We start from the raw sequence: 18,341 nt of genomic DNA, 5'->3' as shown, positions 1-18,341 counted from the left end.
AGACAACTCATTTAGAAAGCCTTATCAGACTAAAAATAGAGTAGAGTATTTTCCACAAGAAAAGTAACTGCCTTCTTATTTGAGAACAAATTAGTTTGGTCTGAACGAGAGCATTGAATAATGTTTGTCGCACTTTCTGCAAAGCTCCTCACCAGAATCTTGCATGCAAAATGAAAGAAAATGTCTCGAGCACATTTAGTTTCATATCAGCCTTTTCAGCAACACAACTGGCAGTGCAGCTTTTCCTCCCTCTCCCTCTCCCTCTCTCACGCACTCTTTCAAATTTGAGCAAACGTCCACTGGCGGAGTAAATCATGGGGGAGGAGGACACAACAAAATAAGCTAACCCACCCACTGCCTGTCCTACAGAGCATGTCTAAGCCCATCGATCACTGTCTAAGCACTGGGAAGCGAGGGCTGAAGCTGTAAAAGTAGGCTGAACTCTCCCAGCTCTCCAACTTTCCCCTCCCCCCACATTGCTTCAGTTTAAGCTGCATCACTGTTTCAAAAAGAAAAAAAGGGGGCTTAGCCGAGACACACTGCCCTTGTTAACAACTCAACTGGACAGTCCGTTGGACCACTGAGCTGTGAGCTTCTAATCACACCCTGAACTAACTCGATTTCAAAGAGATCCATTATTGTTTGAGCAATTTACTGCAAACAACACAAGATATGGCGTAACTCGCATATACTGGCATTTATTCATCATGCTCTGATTTCCACAGAGGAGATCAAAGTCAAATAAAGGTCAAATCTGAGCTAAAAAACTGTCAGAAGCACAAAACAACAAATCTTAAGTTTATCATAAAACAGTAAAAACGGGAATTTGTGACAACTTGCTAAGATTTAAGTTTAACACTTTTTTTTTATAAAAAAATGTTTCAAGTAATTTATATAATATTTTAGTTTTTTAAAGCAAATTTTCATGTAATTTGCTTGTCCTTTTCACTAATTTCTTGCATTTCTTGTCTTTTTTTGTTGCTCATTGCCCTCTTCCCATCTTTTTGAAAGAAATCAAGCTAATTCGCTCAGGTTTCAAAGGGTTCAAACCCCTTCTATTTGAATTGTGTAGGGTTAAGTAAAAAACAAAAACCAGCCAGCGCTTGAAGCTCTTGAAAAAGAAGAGCAGCCATCCGTATCTATGAACACACAGCGCTTAGTCCCTTCAGTCTTATTCAATCATCCCATAAAGGCTTGATCTTACCTTGTTCCAACATAGCCTCATTTGTCCTGTGCTGATGGCGGCCGGCTACAGATACACAAAGACTTCAGTGTGGCAAAAAGGATAACACATCTATTTTGGATAGCTGGGAAGGAAAACCTCTTTCGAGCGAGTTTACATCTAAAATTAGGATCAAAACTTCAATTCCCTTTGTTTCTTTGCATGTTGATAAGTCGACATGTTTTGCTCTATTTTTGGCAGACTGCAAAACAATGACACTGTGGGAAAACAAACAAATTCATACAAAAGGGATACCATTGTTTGGTATGTGTTGATACTTCTCCGAGGCTTCAAACAGCATATTTCGGAGATAAACACGCGGCGGCTGATAAGTCATAGCAATAATTAACTATATTTGCACATATCTAATCAAACAGTAGAAATAAGCCCATGTCTTTGAACACATCTCCACTGTCCTAGTAACACTGACAAATGAGCGTGGAGATGGCTGCGGCCTAAACAGTTATCCAAGGTGTGCCTTGTACAGCAACACAGCAATACATAGTGTGTATAGTAGTAGGCTGAGTCAACAGGCTGCCTGATAAGCATCAGTCCACATGTTTTTAAATGTGCATGAGCAAACATCCAAACTAAACACATATGTTTTCCAGGTTAAAGGTTGGGATAGTCTTGTTTTCCCCTCTACTATTAAAGCATAAGGAGGAGACAGCAGGTAGTTGTCTGACTCTGCTTTACCTGCTGCTGCAGCACACACACTACACACTGCACAGCTGCACAAACACCGGCACTGTGAAGCTGCGGCGGAGCCTCGCTCTAACCACCTCATTTGTGTACATATTCTCATGTTCTGCCAGCTTTTGTACGGGCCACGTGTTGCAGAGGGGCCGATTTACCTCTTGTGACACTGACTGCTCGGTTACAGTCGGGACTGGATGCCTTAGGCAACATGTCTCCCGTTTGATCTCAGCAGCGGCACAGTGCTCACAGATGTGCACACACACTGTGATGAGACAGCATGGAAATGCACTGGTGCCAGGCCATTACTGCTTAATTATAGTACAAGGTGGAGTGAGAGGGATCCCATCAGTGTTCTCACTGGTCCCACTGGTGGGCTTCTCAGGGAGGGGACAGAGCATGGAGACAATTAGGAGGGGGAGGAAAAGTGGTCGGGGGGATCTTCAGTAACTTATTTCAGAATAAAGCCTCCAAGCAGCCAAAGATCAGTATGAGCTTTCAAAAAACTGCAAGCTCTATACATATTCTCTGATCTTTTGATTCTGTATTTGAAAATTGATTTTTGTCCACTTCTTGAGAAAAACATATTATTAGTGTCACTGTTGTCTGTATTAATAACTTTACAACATATACTTCCACTTCTCATTTATTTATTTTTTTTATTTTAACTCTTTCATACTTCAATGTTACAAACAGAAAATTATGAAAGTATGTGGTGCTGTATAATGTACATCAATTTCAATTACAATACAATTTTAAATTAAAAGAAATTTTTTTTTTAGCATTGGTTGTGTTTATCGATAATACTTGGAAAATGAAAAATGTAGTCCCCGACTGGATCAGAGGGATCTGTATTGGGCCCGATTGACACATTTTTTAATTGCTTGGGATCAGTTATTGATCATGCGCCCTGCCCAATCCTTTGTTTACATCTGCCATCACACAGATGTCATAAACAGAGAGCAGATACTCAGGTTCTGTTGTAATGCTCCAATAAGTAAACACTGATTTTTTTTGTCATGTTTAGCTTAAGCTGTTACACCACTTGAAGTGGAATTGAATTTTTTGTTATTCATGTTTAGTGGGCTGGTTTTACTGTCATGCTGTAATAAGCAGAACTGTGACCAGTTTTTATTTGTCGTGACTGTGAATGTTAAATTTCAGCATTAACTACTTCAAAGTGGAATAGTGATCACATTTCTCATTTATAGTGTTCTGTACTTTTATTAAAGAGCTACACTAAGTGGATTTGAGAGAGGTAGCTAATGAAATTTTTCTTGGCTATTTTTGCAAACAAGAAACAAAACAAAAAACCAAAACTTAATTTTTTGGATGAGGACATTTTTCTTGTATTGCTTTGCAGAGCTGATAAACTGTTAAGCATATGCACTGGATAGATTTAATAACTAAAGAATACTAATGGTGTACAAAAACACTAAACAAAAGTTTTGAAAACCATATAATCTATAATGTGCAGTGTGTAAGATTTAAGTGGATTTAGTGGTATAAAGCAGTCAGGACGGTGAATTGCAATCACAAGATGCTTCACCAGGTTCCTTCAGTGTTCATTGTTTGAGGTTTTCAACAGGAGCTGAATTATCTGCAGAGGTCTCCTCCTCTACAAAACTAACAGATCCTGTGACTCAAACCAGTAAAAACACTGAATAAAGCAGTTTCACATTTTTTACAAAAATCTGTGTTTTTCCACAATGAGAGGCTATGGTGGCTAATGCCACGATGCCAATGGCTCTATCTAGAGTCAGTGTTTGGTTTGTCCATTCTGGGCTTCTGTAGAAACATGACGGTTCAACATGACGATATCCATAGACAAGGACCTGCTCTCTGTGTAGAGAGCTTATTCTAAGGTAACAAAAAACAAAACTATACTTATTTGTAGGTGACTGTACACTAAAGAAAACATACTTATATTGTATTCCATTTCTGCCAATAGATGTACCTAAATTCTACACCCTGGAATTTAACTTTATAAGATTTTTATTTTGACTTTTCCATGTAAAGCTTGTTTTGAAAGATTATACTAAACTCTATGATGACTGCCTCTGGGAGACAACCAAATGCTCATATGTTAGCATGATTCAGCTTTTCATTTCCCTCCTCCTGAATAGTTAATAGAACAGCAGATATAGCCCTCCCACAAGAATCCCTGTAATGCATTCATCCCACATCTATTCAACGTGGGTGCCATTTCCCAGCTTCTCAAAGTTAGTGAAGAACAAAGGAGGAATATTTAGCACATCAGTGACTTCATTTCTTGTCCCTTCTGGCGCCTGGATGAAGAAATAGAATTTCATCTTTTTCCACAAAACACCTCTGAACAAAAGACCAGCAGCGAGGAGCGCTTTGCAATGCATGAATTAAAAAGGTGGGACTGCTATAATGGCCATGATTGTGCGAGGGAATGCCTAAACACTTGTGATTCTGGTTAATGTGGCGATAGGGGACAACACTGGATGGGCTGTGGCAGACAATGACGACAGAGGACTGATTATGTGGTCCTAATCAATAGTGGGTCACACGTCAGCCCACATTCCAGGAACAGATGATAGTTTCAGCAAGTGAGGAAATGAAATCCAGTCACATTTGACAAATATAGCTGGACATTCACACAGTGTAAAAACACCTAGTGCTTTCCAAACTTTTCCCAAAAAATCAGGAAACACAGAGAATGATGATGCTCTGATATTTAAAGGGATACTTCGCCTATTTTCAACCAGCTTTGTCTTAAACCAGAAAACAGTGCAGAGTATGAGTAAATTAACTTACAATCTTTTCTCTATCTAACCAGTGCAATGTAAGAAATGTTCCTGTAAAATTACAAAAATGGCAGCTGTACCTGCCATCATCCTACTGCACTTTTACATTCTCAATACAGTAAATAACTTCAACAGCAATTTGCAGTATTTTAGCGTAGAATATGAGGTTTACAGTGTAATACTGGTTCCAAAAGCATCAAGATTTACAATGTTTTACTGTTTTTTGAAAAATAAAAAGTTAGATTAGGCTATATTTTTACAGTAATTTGTCACAATGTAGATTTCTGCTGAATTGCATGTGGTTGTCAGCATCCTTCTGTTATTTTACAGTGTCACTACTATAAATTACTTTAACAGTAGAATATGAGGTTTAAATTGTAATATTTGTTTAAAAAACAATCAAGTGTATAACTGAATTAAAAAAAACTATATTTTACTCTGAATTTGGCCATATTTTTACAGCAATTTTTCAAATTTTTGTGCCTAGATACCCTTTCCTCCACGGCCAAACTTCGCCAGATGATGGAAATTTGTGCAAAACATTGTCTTTAAGTGGTTGCTGGCTCGCAGGGCTGTTGCTCGAACTTCAGGCTGTACTTCTGCATTTTTGTATTGCCTGCCACCCATGCCACCACCATGAACATATAGAAGTGTATCAAGAGACAGACCCCCCTCTCTCCCTCTCTCAAACTCGGACAGAAATCTGATCAAACGGTAAAACTAGGCAGTGCTGATCAAATATAAATCAAGATTATGTAACTATACTGCCTATTTCTTGCCTAAGAAGTTCTTAGAAAGACATTTTTGTGCCATTTTTGACTATAATAGCAAGTTTTTGTAAACAGGAAATGAGCGCTATACTGCTTCCTGCACAGTGAAAACGGAGGCCAAAAAAAAAAATTGCACAAACTGTAAAACTAAGCAGCAGTGATCAAATATACACCAAGATTCTGTTACTGATGCATATTTCTTGCCTTAAATGTTTTCAGAAACATGTACAAGGTTACCATTTAACTGTAAATATGAGGTTGTTTCTTGCCAGCCGGCCACCTTTGTTTCACATATACAACTTAGCATCATGTTTGTTGGTCTGGTGCAGCACAGTGCATTCTGGTAGTTGTAGGTTTTCTACCTCTTGAACTAAAGTGTCCTTTTTTTCTTTCTGGTCATGGAGCACCAATTTCAGAAGTATTTCCATCTTTTTACTGCAGAGACACCCTAATTTAATGAAAAAGCCATGAAATACTTCTTTAATCCCTTATTTAAGAGCTGGATAGTTCACCAAAAAATAAAAAAGTTCCTTTACTGTGCTTGACACATGTCATGTATAAGTTGTTACCTATGTGACAACAGTTTATGTAGCAGTGAGCTTAAATAAACTACAAATAGACATGACAGAGGATGGTGAAGTTCCTTACAGTTTTCACAGGGCTCCGCATCTCAGCTCTAAGCAAAATGTTAAGTAGACAGCTGTCTCAGACAAAGTTTATAACACACGTTTCTGGAGCATTTCCTATAAATGAATGTCACAAACAAAACAGGAGTGCAACAGTGTGCCAACAACGTGTGGCCTTTTGCATTTTCAGCAGCTCCAGCCTGTTATCTGTCTCAAGCGGTGAAGAGATCCAGATGCTCCTTGGTCGGACACAACTGTCCCGTCCGTGTACCCGGAGAAGTAAACATGAAAAGATGTTAAACAGAAATGCTGAGAGTAGAAAGTCCAACGGATGCATTAGAGCGCCGTTGCAATTTAAATCAAACTGCTCAGGTTTCACAACAGTCAAAACACTGACCTTGGAAGGCCAGCAGCTGCAAGACATAACAAATGCAGATAAGACCAGAAAAGGCCCATAAATTCTTGTGTGTTAATAAAGCAGGTGGGAGGTTAGCCACGGAAAGCCAAGACAGACAGAGCAGGAACACTTAACTCCTGATGTCTCCTTCATGTGTGGAGTTCTCTTTTTAAGCAAGACATCAGCTTTGAAACCCATTTAGTGCATGTAGAGGCGAGCCTGACGTGGCTCCGCTTTCATGACATTATAGGAAATATGATACCACGTACAACGCCATCATGTGACTGTGATGGAGAGCTCCATCCTACAGGTGTGATGATGATAAAGAGTGATGCTGAATTTGGTACCTACAGTGCTCATTCACTCACTTCACAGAAGCAATGATCTGCAAAATCTGTACTGTATCCTATGAAAAACAGCCTCTCAAAAAGCCCTCGGTAGATATAATCAGCCTCAATTTGCAGTTGAACACTTCCATCATTAGAAAAATGAGTAATCCCTCACCATGTCTCCATATCAGCAAAAAGGCCGGGCTTATTAAGCGTGAGCCCGCCCTGACAGTTTGACTAACGGGGAGCATTATCTTTAATCAGAACTCTTTGTGCTACTTCCCCTGCCTCTGCCATCTGCTGCGGCTCATACATGTCTGTGCACAGAGGGCGCACCGCAAGCATCTCCTGGTCTCTCTGACTACTACCAAGGCTACCTACTATCAATCTTCAGATGCACAATGGTGGATATAAAACACATCCATTAGATCAGGAGGGAACTCTGTACCAGTCTCTTCAGTGCCACAGAGTAGAAATATTTACATAGGAGGGTTAAGTCTGACCTCAGCACATTAGATCTGTCGCACCATCGCTCCAGCTCAAACGTCACAGGGCCTGAGACTCCTCACGCACCTGTGTGCATCATTAAAGTCAGTCTCTGACGGTGCATTCAGGATCTTGCACGTGTGCAAATAGATTGGAAAATAAATCACATAGCTGCAGCATAACAGCGCACACAATCCAACACAGTGAAGTTGTCAATAGTAATGTCTACATGCACACACTACTGAAATATTCAACAGTGCAGAATCTGGAGTGTTTCACTTGAATAATTTCACAGTTCACCTAAAGAATAAATACACTTATCAAATGGCACATTGTAAAAAAATGCCATGTTCTTTAATGCAGTGGTATTTCTTTGTTTACAGAAATGACAGCATAGCATCTGGCAATAAAAAAAGATAATGTTCATCTGTGACCTGTGAAACCATTTTAATGCTACACATGATGATTTGTCAGAATTTGCAATAATGAATTCATTGCTCTCAGTAATTGGTTGTGCTAAGAGTCTTCTTTTCCTATTTTGTGTGAGCAAATGTACATCACTGCAACCCGAAGAAGTTCATGTTTTCTGCAACACAGATGGCAAATAAATAAAATTTATATATGATATGGCATACTAAAATGGCAAAAAGAACCACATTGCAGAGAATATATTTACCTGAGCTGATTTACTGAAAGCAATTGATGTGTTCAAATGGTTACTGGAGAAATGCATCAATGCAATCAAATCAAACTATTACATCCAGATTAATTCATGTCTAATGAATATAAATGATGGGGCCGTGAACCTCCAAGATGCACCCACCCCCAGTGGGTGCATTATGTCACCTAAAAACCTTGGACACACAGGTCAATGATCAGCATCACTGTCTCCACTGATCTTAGATGACATGAGAGTTTTCACTATACCGGGATTTCTAACTTTTATACTATGCCTTGAAAAATATGGATATTTGCCTCCACAGTGAAAAACACTGAGGGCACAAAAATTGTTTTCTGTTGTTTCTAATTACAAGATAAACAACTTGGCTATAACATGACAATAGCAACTTTCCTTTCCTTTGTCAGCAGCAGAGAACAGCAGACTGACTGTGGTAAACATTAACAATAAGAGATGGAGAAAAAAAAAGCAGCTGGCACTGGCATGTCTATACTGCAAAAAAAAAAAAAGAGTATTGGAAGCATTATTCAGAATTTATAATATTCAAAATTTATTTTTATTAATAAATTGATATTTTTGACAACATCAGACGATATTGTCCTATTTTGTCTCACTGTGTTCCAGTGAGGTCTATATTTGTGCACTGGCTAAATTACAGATTATTCTTATCTGAGCTTCAGTTGTAGGACATTTCAGTTCCTACAGCTGAGCTGAGATGACTCATCACTGTCTGGATATTCAGAGAAAGAAGATATTAGAGGTACACAGAGTTCTGAGCATTAAAAGGAGCTAACTGATCCAAAAAAATATACTAATCATAGAGACGCAATGCAACAAGCATGCACATGTTCCTGTTTGCATTTTGACTAATACAACCACCAATGATGACAACCTCAGACGAAAGGCACTTTGCTTACACATTTCCAAATCCTACAACCAATTGCAACATGGTAAGTGTTTCACACGAAACAGGAAAACAACACGTCATCTGCCTAAGTTTAGCATATTTACAGCTGTCAGCGTTTAAGTTTCACAATTCAACTGCCTCCAGAGTTCATACAGTATGGTCTCTGGTCTCTGCTGGTCTAAATAAAGCCCAAAGTGACCGTCAGCTCCCACTTTACTGAGGAACAAAGTGTCTGAGGGTTATGAGCATGTTCAAATAGTGGGACTATTTTTAAAGTGCATAAAACACATTTTCAAAGACTGCACACTATGAAACTTTTGGCTGATATCTAAAAATGCATGGTCATTTTGCCATTTCACTATATTTCTGCTATTTGTTGTGTTTTCCATGAGAGGAGTTGACTTTATAGTGCATAATCTGCTACTCATCTGGTCAAACATATTTCATTTTCCCTGCAGTAGATATGTGCTTGAAAGCTTCCTTGGATTATTTTGTCATACTAATATCTCACAATGTTTTTAGAATGATCTAAAGAGAAACTGGTGTACCAAAGGTTTATGTATTTTGCAGCAGTTACATTCTTAAAAAACAACAACAAAATCTCCAGGAATCACTCCAAATATCTACTTCCGTGCGAGTGACACCTTTACAACTTATCACAACCATGATGCTTCATGCTCTTTAAAAATGTAGTGCACCATTTGTAACAGAGCAAGACAATTTTCAGGTTTTATCAAAGCCCTGGTTCACAGAAAATACTGACATGTTGCAAGGAAGAAAATAGCCGCCAAGTAAAGTTCCGCCTGCTGGAACACAGGTATAAATATCACTGTCTACAAATATGCTGTGCAGAGGGAATAACATGCTCTCCTTCCTATTTCTAGATGTTTCACATTTGCAAGCTTTTGATGGTTATTGCAACCTGCATACACTGTGTTTGCATAAGAGTCTAGTGCTGCAGTAATCTGCATTGATGCATTCATTTTAAGTCTGTTTAGTTAATTGTATTTCTTGGTCTTTGTGAGCAATAACAATAAATTCCCTAGCATCCACTATCATCTGGTCTGAACTTGCTCAAACAGAGCTGTTTAGAGGGGAATCAGAAAGGCTTCGTGTCAGTAACTGTTTCTCAATGTAAAGCAGGGTGCAAGTCAGAAAAAGCAAGTTTGCTAAGTCAACTGTCACAGGGTAAATAAATGAATCTCACACTAAAGCCTCAAATGTCAGAACTGATATTCATATTTTTAACCATTTATGAAAACTTTTGGTTTTACTAATAATACTTTGATGACCTTTTTGTGCTGCGGTTACTTTTATGTCTTAATTTGCAGCTGAGTGGGGCACCAAAAGGCATTTCTACCGACTGCCATCAGAACTGCAAAGCCTATTTGCTTCAGGGACCGATCTAATGAAAGTCATATGACATGTAAGCTACTTGCACATGTAGCAGTCAGGGGCATTATTCCTTTAGATGATGTCATGTTTGGATCTAAAAAAACAAATCAGAATATAGAAAAAACAGACAGTGGAGCAATCTCAAGGTACTATACTTAGTTGGTGTTTTAGGGTCTTGGTAAAGTAGACACACAGACATGAAACAAACAATTAACTGTATCTGTAATCAGTGGTCAATTTATTCTACTCTTACTCAGATTTAGGACTGCATGATTTGATCAAAATATTCAGGGTACAAAAACATTGTTGAATATCGCTGTAACTTCATACTTTCAATAAATAAACAGATAGTGTACTTTTAATTCAGACTTGCACAGTACCTGTGTTTGTACCAGGTTATCTCTTCTGTTGCCAAAATATTGTCAGACAGCTGACGTGATTTTTTTTTATTTTTTTTTATGCACCAGTTTCACTTCGGTCTGAACTCATCTTGTCAGACTTTCCTCCTTCAAGCAGCGCACAACAGCAGCACTAGTCTAATAAACCTCACTTGCATGTAGATTCTGACCAATAAGACAATACCTTATAGTGAGTGCTCCTTCTGATTGGCCAGGGAGCATGGCTCGTATGAGACAAAATAACACCTAGTACAGACAGTAGGGCTGTATCCGAGTCAGAATTACGTCAGCCAAATTGTATTTCGCTAATCAGTATGAATATTCAATTATTTGTTCCTTTTTTCCATTTAAAGTTTGTATTTCTGAAGATGGTTTGGTGGGATATCCAGGGTAATAGCTACCTTCACGTAATATGGTAAACAAGGCAAGTTAGCCCTCCTAGCTAATTTGTGCTAACCATGCAAACAGTGGTTTGGTAATAGGGCTGTAACCAACTCAGAATTATGTCTAATCAAATTTAACAACCCCATCTAAAGTTTTCAAGTTTAAACAGGGTTCAGCAGGATGTTCAGTGTGACAGTGGCATCCATGTAGTATAGTAAACAATCTAATGGTGCCAAAGATGGACCGGCAATGTGCAACAACATTTTTTGCCAACACTAGATATCAAACAAAAACAGAAGACTGTGTCATATCTAGTTGATATAAGCTGTGAATTCATCACTTAATAATGTTATGTCAGAGCCTTATGGTACAGCATCTCTTCCTTCTCTGTTCCATTGCAACCTCTACCAAAGAGTAGTGTGACAGTCAAGAGGACTCACTCTGCAGTAAAGTATTGGGACCAAAATGTCCCCAGGAGTACACTACACAGCACACTAGCAAAAAGCAAAAGAAAAATTTGCTCGACTTATCGCAATCTAAATCAACTGAGGGGTCTCCAACTGATGATTCGAAACTTTCAGCGCCAGTCCTGGTTGGAAATGTGCAGCAGTTCTTGCTGATACTAGACAAACAAAGCCAGACATTGTATTGTATTAAGTTGCTGAGAGCTGTAAAAAAATCACATTTGAGCAGAAGGCAGAAGGTAAGGTTGTCTTAGCGACTCTTACTCCAGGGAGCTTCCTCCGTCTTACTTAGACTCACCCAGGGTCTACAGCTACCTGCTATACAGAGCAATATGAAAGTAAGGAGTGCTCACTCTTCAGCTTTATCTGGAGACAAAAATATCAATGGAAGTACACTGCACAGTGACTGTCAAAAAGTAGAAATGACTGCTTGACTTGAAGAATCTCGGTCAACAGAGGGGTCTCCACCTGATGATCCGAATCTTCTACTTTCAGGGGGCAGCCAGAACAGATAGAATGTATTTATTACAATGTTGCAACATTCAAAGTGCAATATCGCAATCTTTTGCAATGTTTTTATTTTGTAAGTTGATGTTGCAATGAATTTTTTTGAAATTCCAACAACAACAAAAAAACAATATATTGTGCAGCCCTAGTCAGAACATTATAAAACTATATCTTAGATGCCAAATTAATTATTTGCTTATGCTCTCACTGGTACAATGCTCTCCTGAGCTGTAATCATTTATGATCTCTGCATCAGTAGTGGGGTCTGAAATAAAAATGAACTGATCCCAATAGTTGTTTTTTGTTCAGCTGTTTATGAGCCATGTTGTTGGAGTCTAACTCATTTTCTATTTTTAGCACCATCAAATGAAACCATCATCCCTGTGATAGTATACTTTCTCAGAGTTCAGCAAATAAGTAAAAAACATTCTCACTGCTGCCCCAAATCACAAGAGAAAAATCAATGGGATCTAATTTCCTTCAGAAAGTAGCAGTATTTTTAAGCTCAGATGATAGAGTCTTGAGAGATGGAAATACATTTATATACTTACAGAGCATTTCAATATCTTTCCCTGTCATGGGACCTCTGTCACAATACTTCCTGTAGGTACCATCCAGAGGAAGTCTGGCATCTGCTAGTGGTGCAATAATTAAGTTTGGAGCAGAAAACACACAGGCTATGGCAGAGTTCATGGCAAAGGACAGGATATTATGACAAAGGTTCAAACAAGGCCACCCTGGGATTTTCACAATGAATGGGAAAGAGTGGATGCACTTGGGGTTGGGAAAGAAAAAGATGGGAAAGTATAACTCTGTGACAAACAACTGTAAGACTGTCAGTGAGCTGCTGAAAAGCTAATTTACAGGAAATGTTTCAGGGACAATTTTGATAAGATTGATAAGCTTCTTAAATGTGAGATTGTTAGGTTATGAAATGTTGCTTGCACAAAAGAACTTCTAACAGATCATAACGCTGGCCTCTGAGAAATTGTAATAGGCATTTTCCGCTATTTATTATGTGTCTTATGCTAAGGAATAATAGATAAATCAGATTAAAGGAGATTTTAACCCTGGAGAGGCATTTTGCTGCTCAAATGGAGTGAGAAAATAATCAACACATTAACCAACAATAAAAAAGATCGTAGGTTGCAGCCTTGTGTCAATCACAAGGATCCTGTTAGCCGAACATATCCAACAATGATAAACTAATCTGACTTTGATACTGCAGACACATAAAGCCACCCCAGTTTTGTAGCTGCTGGGGGAAGGCCCATTTGAGGGCCCACAGATAAAGTGGAACAAGGAAAATGTCTGTGTGAGCGCTGGGTGTCTGTCAAAGCAGGAACTGGGAGGCGTTCTCCATTGACCTCTGAGGGCAAGGACTTCCCAAAGCCCCTCTGCAAAACAACGGCAGACCCAGCAGCTGACAGTGGGACACAGGGGCTGCTGCTCTGCTATGCCTGCTACAAAAAACTCACGACTCCCCCCACCACCAGCACCACCACCTCTCTTCCTCTCTCTTTGGTTGTTCCATCCACAAGGGCAAGACAGTAGAGAAACTGGCAGCGGGAGAAAGCAGAAACTATCATCTTGCCGATATGATCTGTCTGGAATGTGGCAATGCTTTACTGTATGTGAACAGACATGTTTTGTGATGTCAGATACAACGACAAGCAGATGGGAGGATTTAGCCAACAGCAGCTTGATCCCGACCTGAGAACAGGAATTAAATTGTTTACAGTATGACAGGTTGCATGCATGATTCATAGTGTGCATGCAAAGTAAGACTCCTCTGTCAAATCTGACAAGTTGATCTTACTTAAAATAATCATGGAAACCGATTGCCTTGAAAAAGGTTAAATAAATATAACTATATCTTAATTGATGGTTTTATATCCAATTGTTAAGTTTACGCAAAATGTAGTTGTATTTACTTTTATTTTGTGAAGTTGATGCAACTTAAAAATGACAGGTGAAATTACCTTTTTCTTTTTAACTGTTAGCAACTTCAGTAAACCAAGTTTGTCTGACTTAACTTGATTTTGGAGATTCTGTTTTGTTAACGTGTTTAAAAATATATAAATATAACTGACTAGTTTACAACCAGAAGAATACAGAAATATAGCACAGTAAACTTGGTTTGATGACGATTGAAGATTGATTTTATTAAACATTTTTAGGTTACAATAACCTCATAACATTAAGTAAATATAACTAATAAGTAAATATAGCTACTAAGGTAATATGTTTAAGAATATACAAATTTGATTAACTCTTTTGCAAACAGCAAAATACAGATTTATAGCAAAGTACACTTGGTTTATTGAAGTTACAGCACTTAGAAATAGGGCTGCGTGTTATGGCCCTAAAATAATATCATGATATTTCAGAGTATTTTTGCATTAACCATATTCTTGGCGATATGAGAAAATACTAAAAAACTGTCAACATAAATGTAACAGTTTCCCTACAATTATTGAGTAAAAACTAAACCAAAAGTATCTCTCATTTCTTTAGTTTGTTAACAACAGCAGCAACTCAGATTCTGCATAAAATATAAAATAAAATCAAACTATCTACTAAATTAGACAAACAGCTGCTGTAAGACATACCCTTTGGAGTAGCAATTTTACTTTTAGCCATGCTTGTTTTTACTGTGCATAATGGTATGACATCATTATGTCAAACATTTGAAATATTGCCATTATCACTAAATGAATTTTTCTTATCATATTAAAAATTACACTGGTATTATCATGAGCGATACAGTGTAGACACCCCTATTTAGAAAGATTGGCAGACTGAAGTTGTCATTTTTAAGTTGCAACAACTTCACAATTTTAAGTACACAAAAGTAATTTTAAGTTAACTTAAAACTTAGATATAAAGTAAACACATCAGTACAAATAGTTATACTTACATTTTTCAAGGCAATTGGTTTCCTATATTTTTTGTGAAAAAAGTCAAATCTACTCATCAGATTTCACAGTGTGCCTGCATGATTCCTTTAAAGGACTTGTGATTATGCTTATGTCAACATGGGACGTTAGAAAGACGTAAGATCTTTTGTTTATACAAGTCAGAGATATTTTTAACCCTATATTGATTTGTTATCACCTGAGCTGTAGCTACAAATAAAAAGACAGTTTGGGGGTTGATGTGGCAGACATGATGCAGCATATTGTCTGACCACTGACTGATGAGTAAAACAACCTCAACAGAACCCTGCAAGAGTAAGTGCTGGATTTGTCAGTTGTTTTCATGTTCCTTCTGCTTATTCTGGACAATGTTCAATAAAAGCAACCAGGCCACTCCCACCTCTCTCCCCTCAAAACACTGCCCACCTCTGGAGCCTTGATCAGCCCCAAGAAGAGATCAACTCCAACCAGTGATTCATTTAGCAGCCCTGAGACATTACACTGTTTTACACACGCCTGCAGCACCACCGTCACATGTTTAAAGGGGGGACACAGACAGTTTATCATGTGTTTGTGAAGCAAGCAGCTGTTGTAGAAAGAGTGAGTCACTGCTTGAGTTAATAGAATTTGTAAACAATTACCTAGCATTTAACCAAGACTAGTCATGCTTGTTATGGAGCATAAACATGTCGTCTCCTGTCTTCACCCCCGTCAGATCCAGGCTTCAACTGCCACAAGTGTTTTGCTCCCTGACTTTGCATATGATTTGCATGCCAGTGGTAGTACCAGTTTTTACTCTCTCTCAGGCCTGCACTGGATCCTATGCTGCATAGCAGCATGCCACATTTTCACATCTGTGGAAGGTCACAGGAGACTTTTTCTTGAATACAATGACCAATCATTTCAACAACTGACTACTGATTAACAAACACAGGCTTCGTCTGGCTCAGGGGGGACTTTGTGGTAGAAAGAGGTGGAATATTGACAGGGAACGGGCTTCATTGTTGCAAATAATCTCCTAAAAAGAAGCAAAATTCAACACAGCTCTGAAACAATATATTTCTTACACCTCCTCAGCTCATTCCAATATAATGACCGATCAAACTTGTCACTGTGCTCCTTGAGAAACACACCTTCAGGCTGGAATGTCTGAGAGTATGTGAAAGTAGTATCTGAAAATATCCCTCTGCATTAGGACGTCAACTATGTCAGATGACAGCAATCCTGGTGAGTAAATGGCTCCGATTGTCCATTGCCTGACTTTAAGTGGAAGGAATTTCAGATTGACAGATTATGGCATTCACAAGTTCAGGGCACTCCATCTCATGACCCTGTTTCTGGCTCAAACTGCATGCATGCTGGTGTTTATAGGTTATAGCTGAGGGAGGGATACAGGGTGAGAAGGACCGCTCTCCTGCCTGAGGAAGGCCATAATTTTTGCCTTGTGAGAGGGTTTTTTTCTCATTGTTTATACAGTACTGCTATGAACCAAGGAAGTTTTTTCCTCTGTACCATTGCAGCTGCTGTTCCACACAGACCATGGTGGTCTCTGTGTAAACATTAGCCAGCTTTAAGTGGAAGACAATGAGGAAATGACAGGACAATGGGGAGGGGGGCTGCATTTGAAGACATTCAAGGATGGATTTCCAGATGAAACACAAGGATGACATCATGGCAAAGTCAGCTTGTAGGAACATGGAGAAGCCTGGTAATGCAACACCATACATAAACAGTGGACAGCTGTATTTATAGGAGATTGTCTCATGGTTCTATCTGCCTCCATAAATCCTATTATCTGATTTGTAGGCAGTCCCCTGCCCTGCACCCAGCAAGACACTAGCAGCTTTGGCTTATAAAGCCTTATCAAGGCACTCAAGTGCTGTGCAGTTGTCACTACTGTTGTGACACCAGTCAGATGAAAACTGGTCACATCAATGCTTGATTAGACATTACCTCAGCATGATCGGATAAAGCCAAATGGCAGTTGTGTCTGATAGCTAATTAGTCTAAATTATAGACAGCTGTCGGGTATTACACAGGCTTACCTCCATGTTGCCACAGGACCCCACAGTGGGCTCTAAGTCAAACCTGGCATTTTCATAGAAAACTTTCACAATCATAACATGTGGAGCCTCCTGTAGGTCATTAAAAACAGGGGAGAGGTCCAGATGGTGGTGGGATGCACCTGCTATAACTTGGGCAAAATATCTCACACCACTTCTCTGAGATGAACAAAAACACAACAACGCAACAACTCCTCTACCACACTCACAAACACAAAGTGAAATGCACTCACATATCTTCGGAGTTTTTTCTCCGGAGGTGACTTCCTCAGCCAGCCTTGGAAGATGATTTCGCCGCCGCTCATGTTTGTCAGTGTGTGCTGTTTCTTCTCGCTCTACAACCGCCGTCTGTCACTAGTACATGACGGCTCCTGAAGGCTCGCCTCCTCAAAGTGCTGTCGGCGTTTGGCTCTCGCTGGTGCAGTCTGCTCCCCCCATTTGATAAAAAAAAATCAAAGTGCTGGGAGATGTTACCAGTCGCCCCTGTGCGCAACAACCAGCGCGCAAAACCACAGTTGGAAAGAATACCAAAAAAAGGCGCAACTCGACTCTTGGGGAATTACGCACGGCCAGCTGACGAGGAGCCGCGGGTAAACTCAACTGATGCAGGGTGAGGAAGTATCGTAGAGTGTCTGCAGTTTGTTTTCCCAACTCATACCACGCCCACCGAGCAAAGAGAGGGATGGGCTGCGCTGGGATGAACAGGATGGGAGAACTGCTCGCCACAAAGTAGCTTCAGGATCCCAAAAGGAGTTTAAATAAAGCAGGAACAGAAAGATTCCTACCATACTATTTATCTGCGTTCACACAAAACAGATGTTAAATGTATTTGTTTTTATTTCAAATACGGAAACGCATCCAATACAACATTATTACATAAAACATGTGTTGTATGCTTCACCAAATATATTTGAATATCAATCAAAACTAAAAGATTTTTTTTGGTCTAAATGCGCCTTTAAAAATGTCAAATTAAGAATCAATAGCTGCTGTTATCGACTGAGCTAAAGAGTCGCATTTTTCGAGTGAGATGGGGAAAAGCACCATCTTGTGGAAAGTTGGAATACTCTGCTCTGAAAACCAATTTTGTTTTTAAATATGGAAGTTGTTGCAGGTGAGATATAATTTGATGCAACTGAACACTTTTCTTGGAAGTGATGAAAAATATAAAGAAAATTCTCTCTATATGTTGTAGGACTGAAGGTCTTGTACAAATTAGAAAATTAAATTAAATTTTGGTAAAGAGTACTCCCAAATACTAATAATGTTTTAATGTTTTATGTTAGGTAAAGATACATTTAAAAAAAAAACACTACCTATATTCAA

The 18,341-nt window shown here is 38.9% G+C and overlaps 1 protein-coding gene across 2 annotated transcripts in view; it reads right to left on the bottom strand.

The window, feature by feature from the left end:
- gab2 (GRB2-associated binding protein 2) overlaps positions 1–17,615 on the bottom strand; it is a 53,755-nt gene extending 36,140 nt beyond the window's left edge. For both annotated transcript variants that reach the window (XM_042486699.1, XM_042486700.1), the window contains exon 1: positions 17,249–17,615. In XM_042486699.1, coding sequence (XP_042342633.1) covers positions 17,249–17,320 — 72 coding nt within the window. In that variant the 5' untranslated portion in view covers positions 17,321–17,615. The remainder of the gene's footprint in view (positions 1–17,248) is intronic.
- Between the last annotated feature and the right edge of the window lie 726 nt (positions 17,616–18,341).

The sequence above is a fragment of the Plectropomus leopardus genome, chromosome 5 (assembly GCF_008729295.1).
Source record: "Plectropomus leopardus isolate mb chromosome 5, YSFRI_Pleo_2.0, whole genome shotgun sequence".
Lineage (NCBI taxonomy): Eukaryota > Metazoa > Chordata > Actinopteri > Perciformes > Serranidae > Plectropomus > Plectropomus leopardus.
This window is presented reverse-complemented; position numbering and strand designations above follow the sequence as displayed.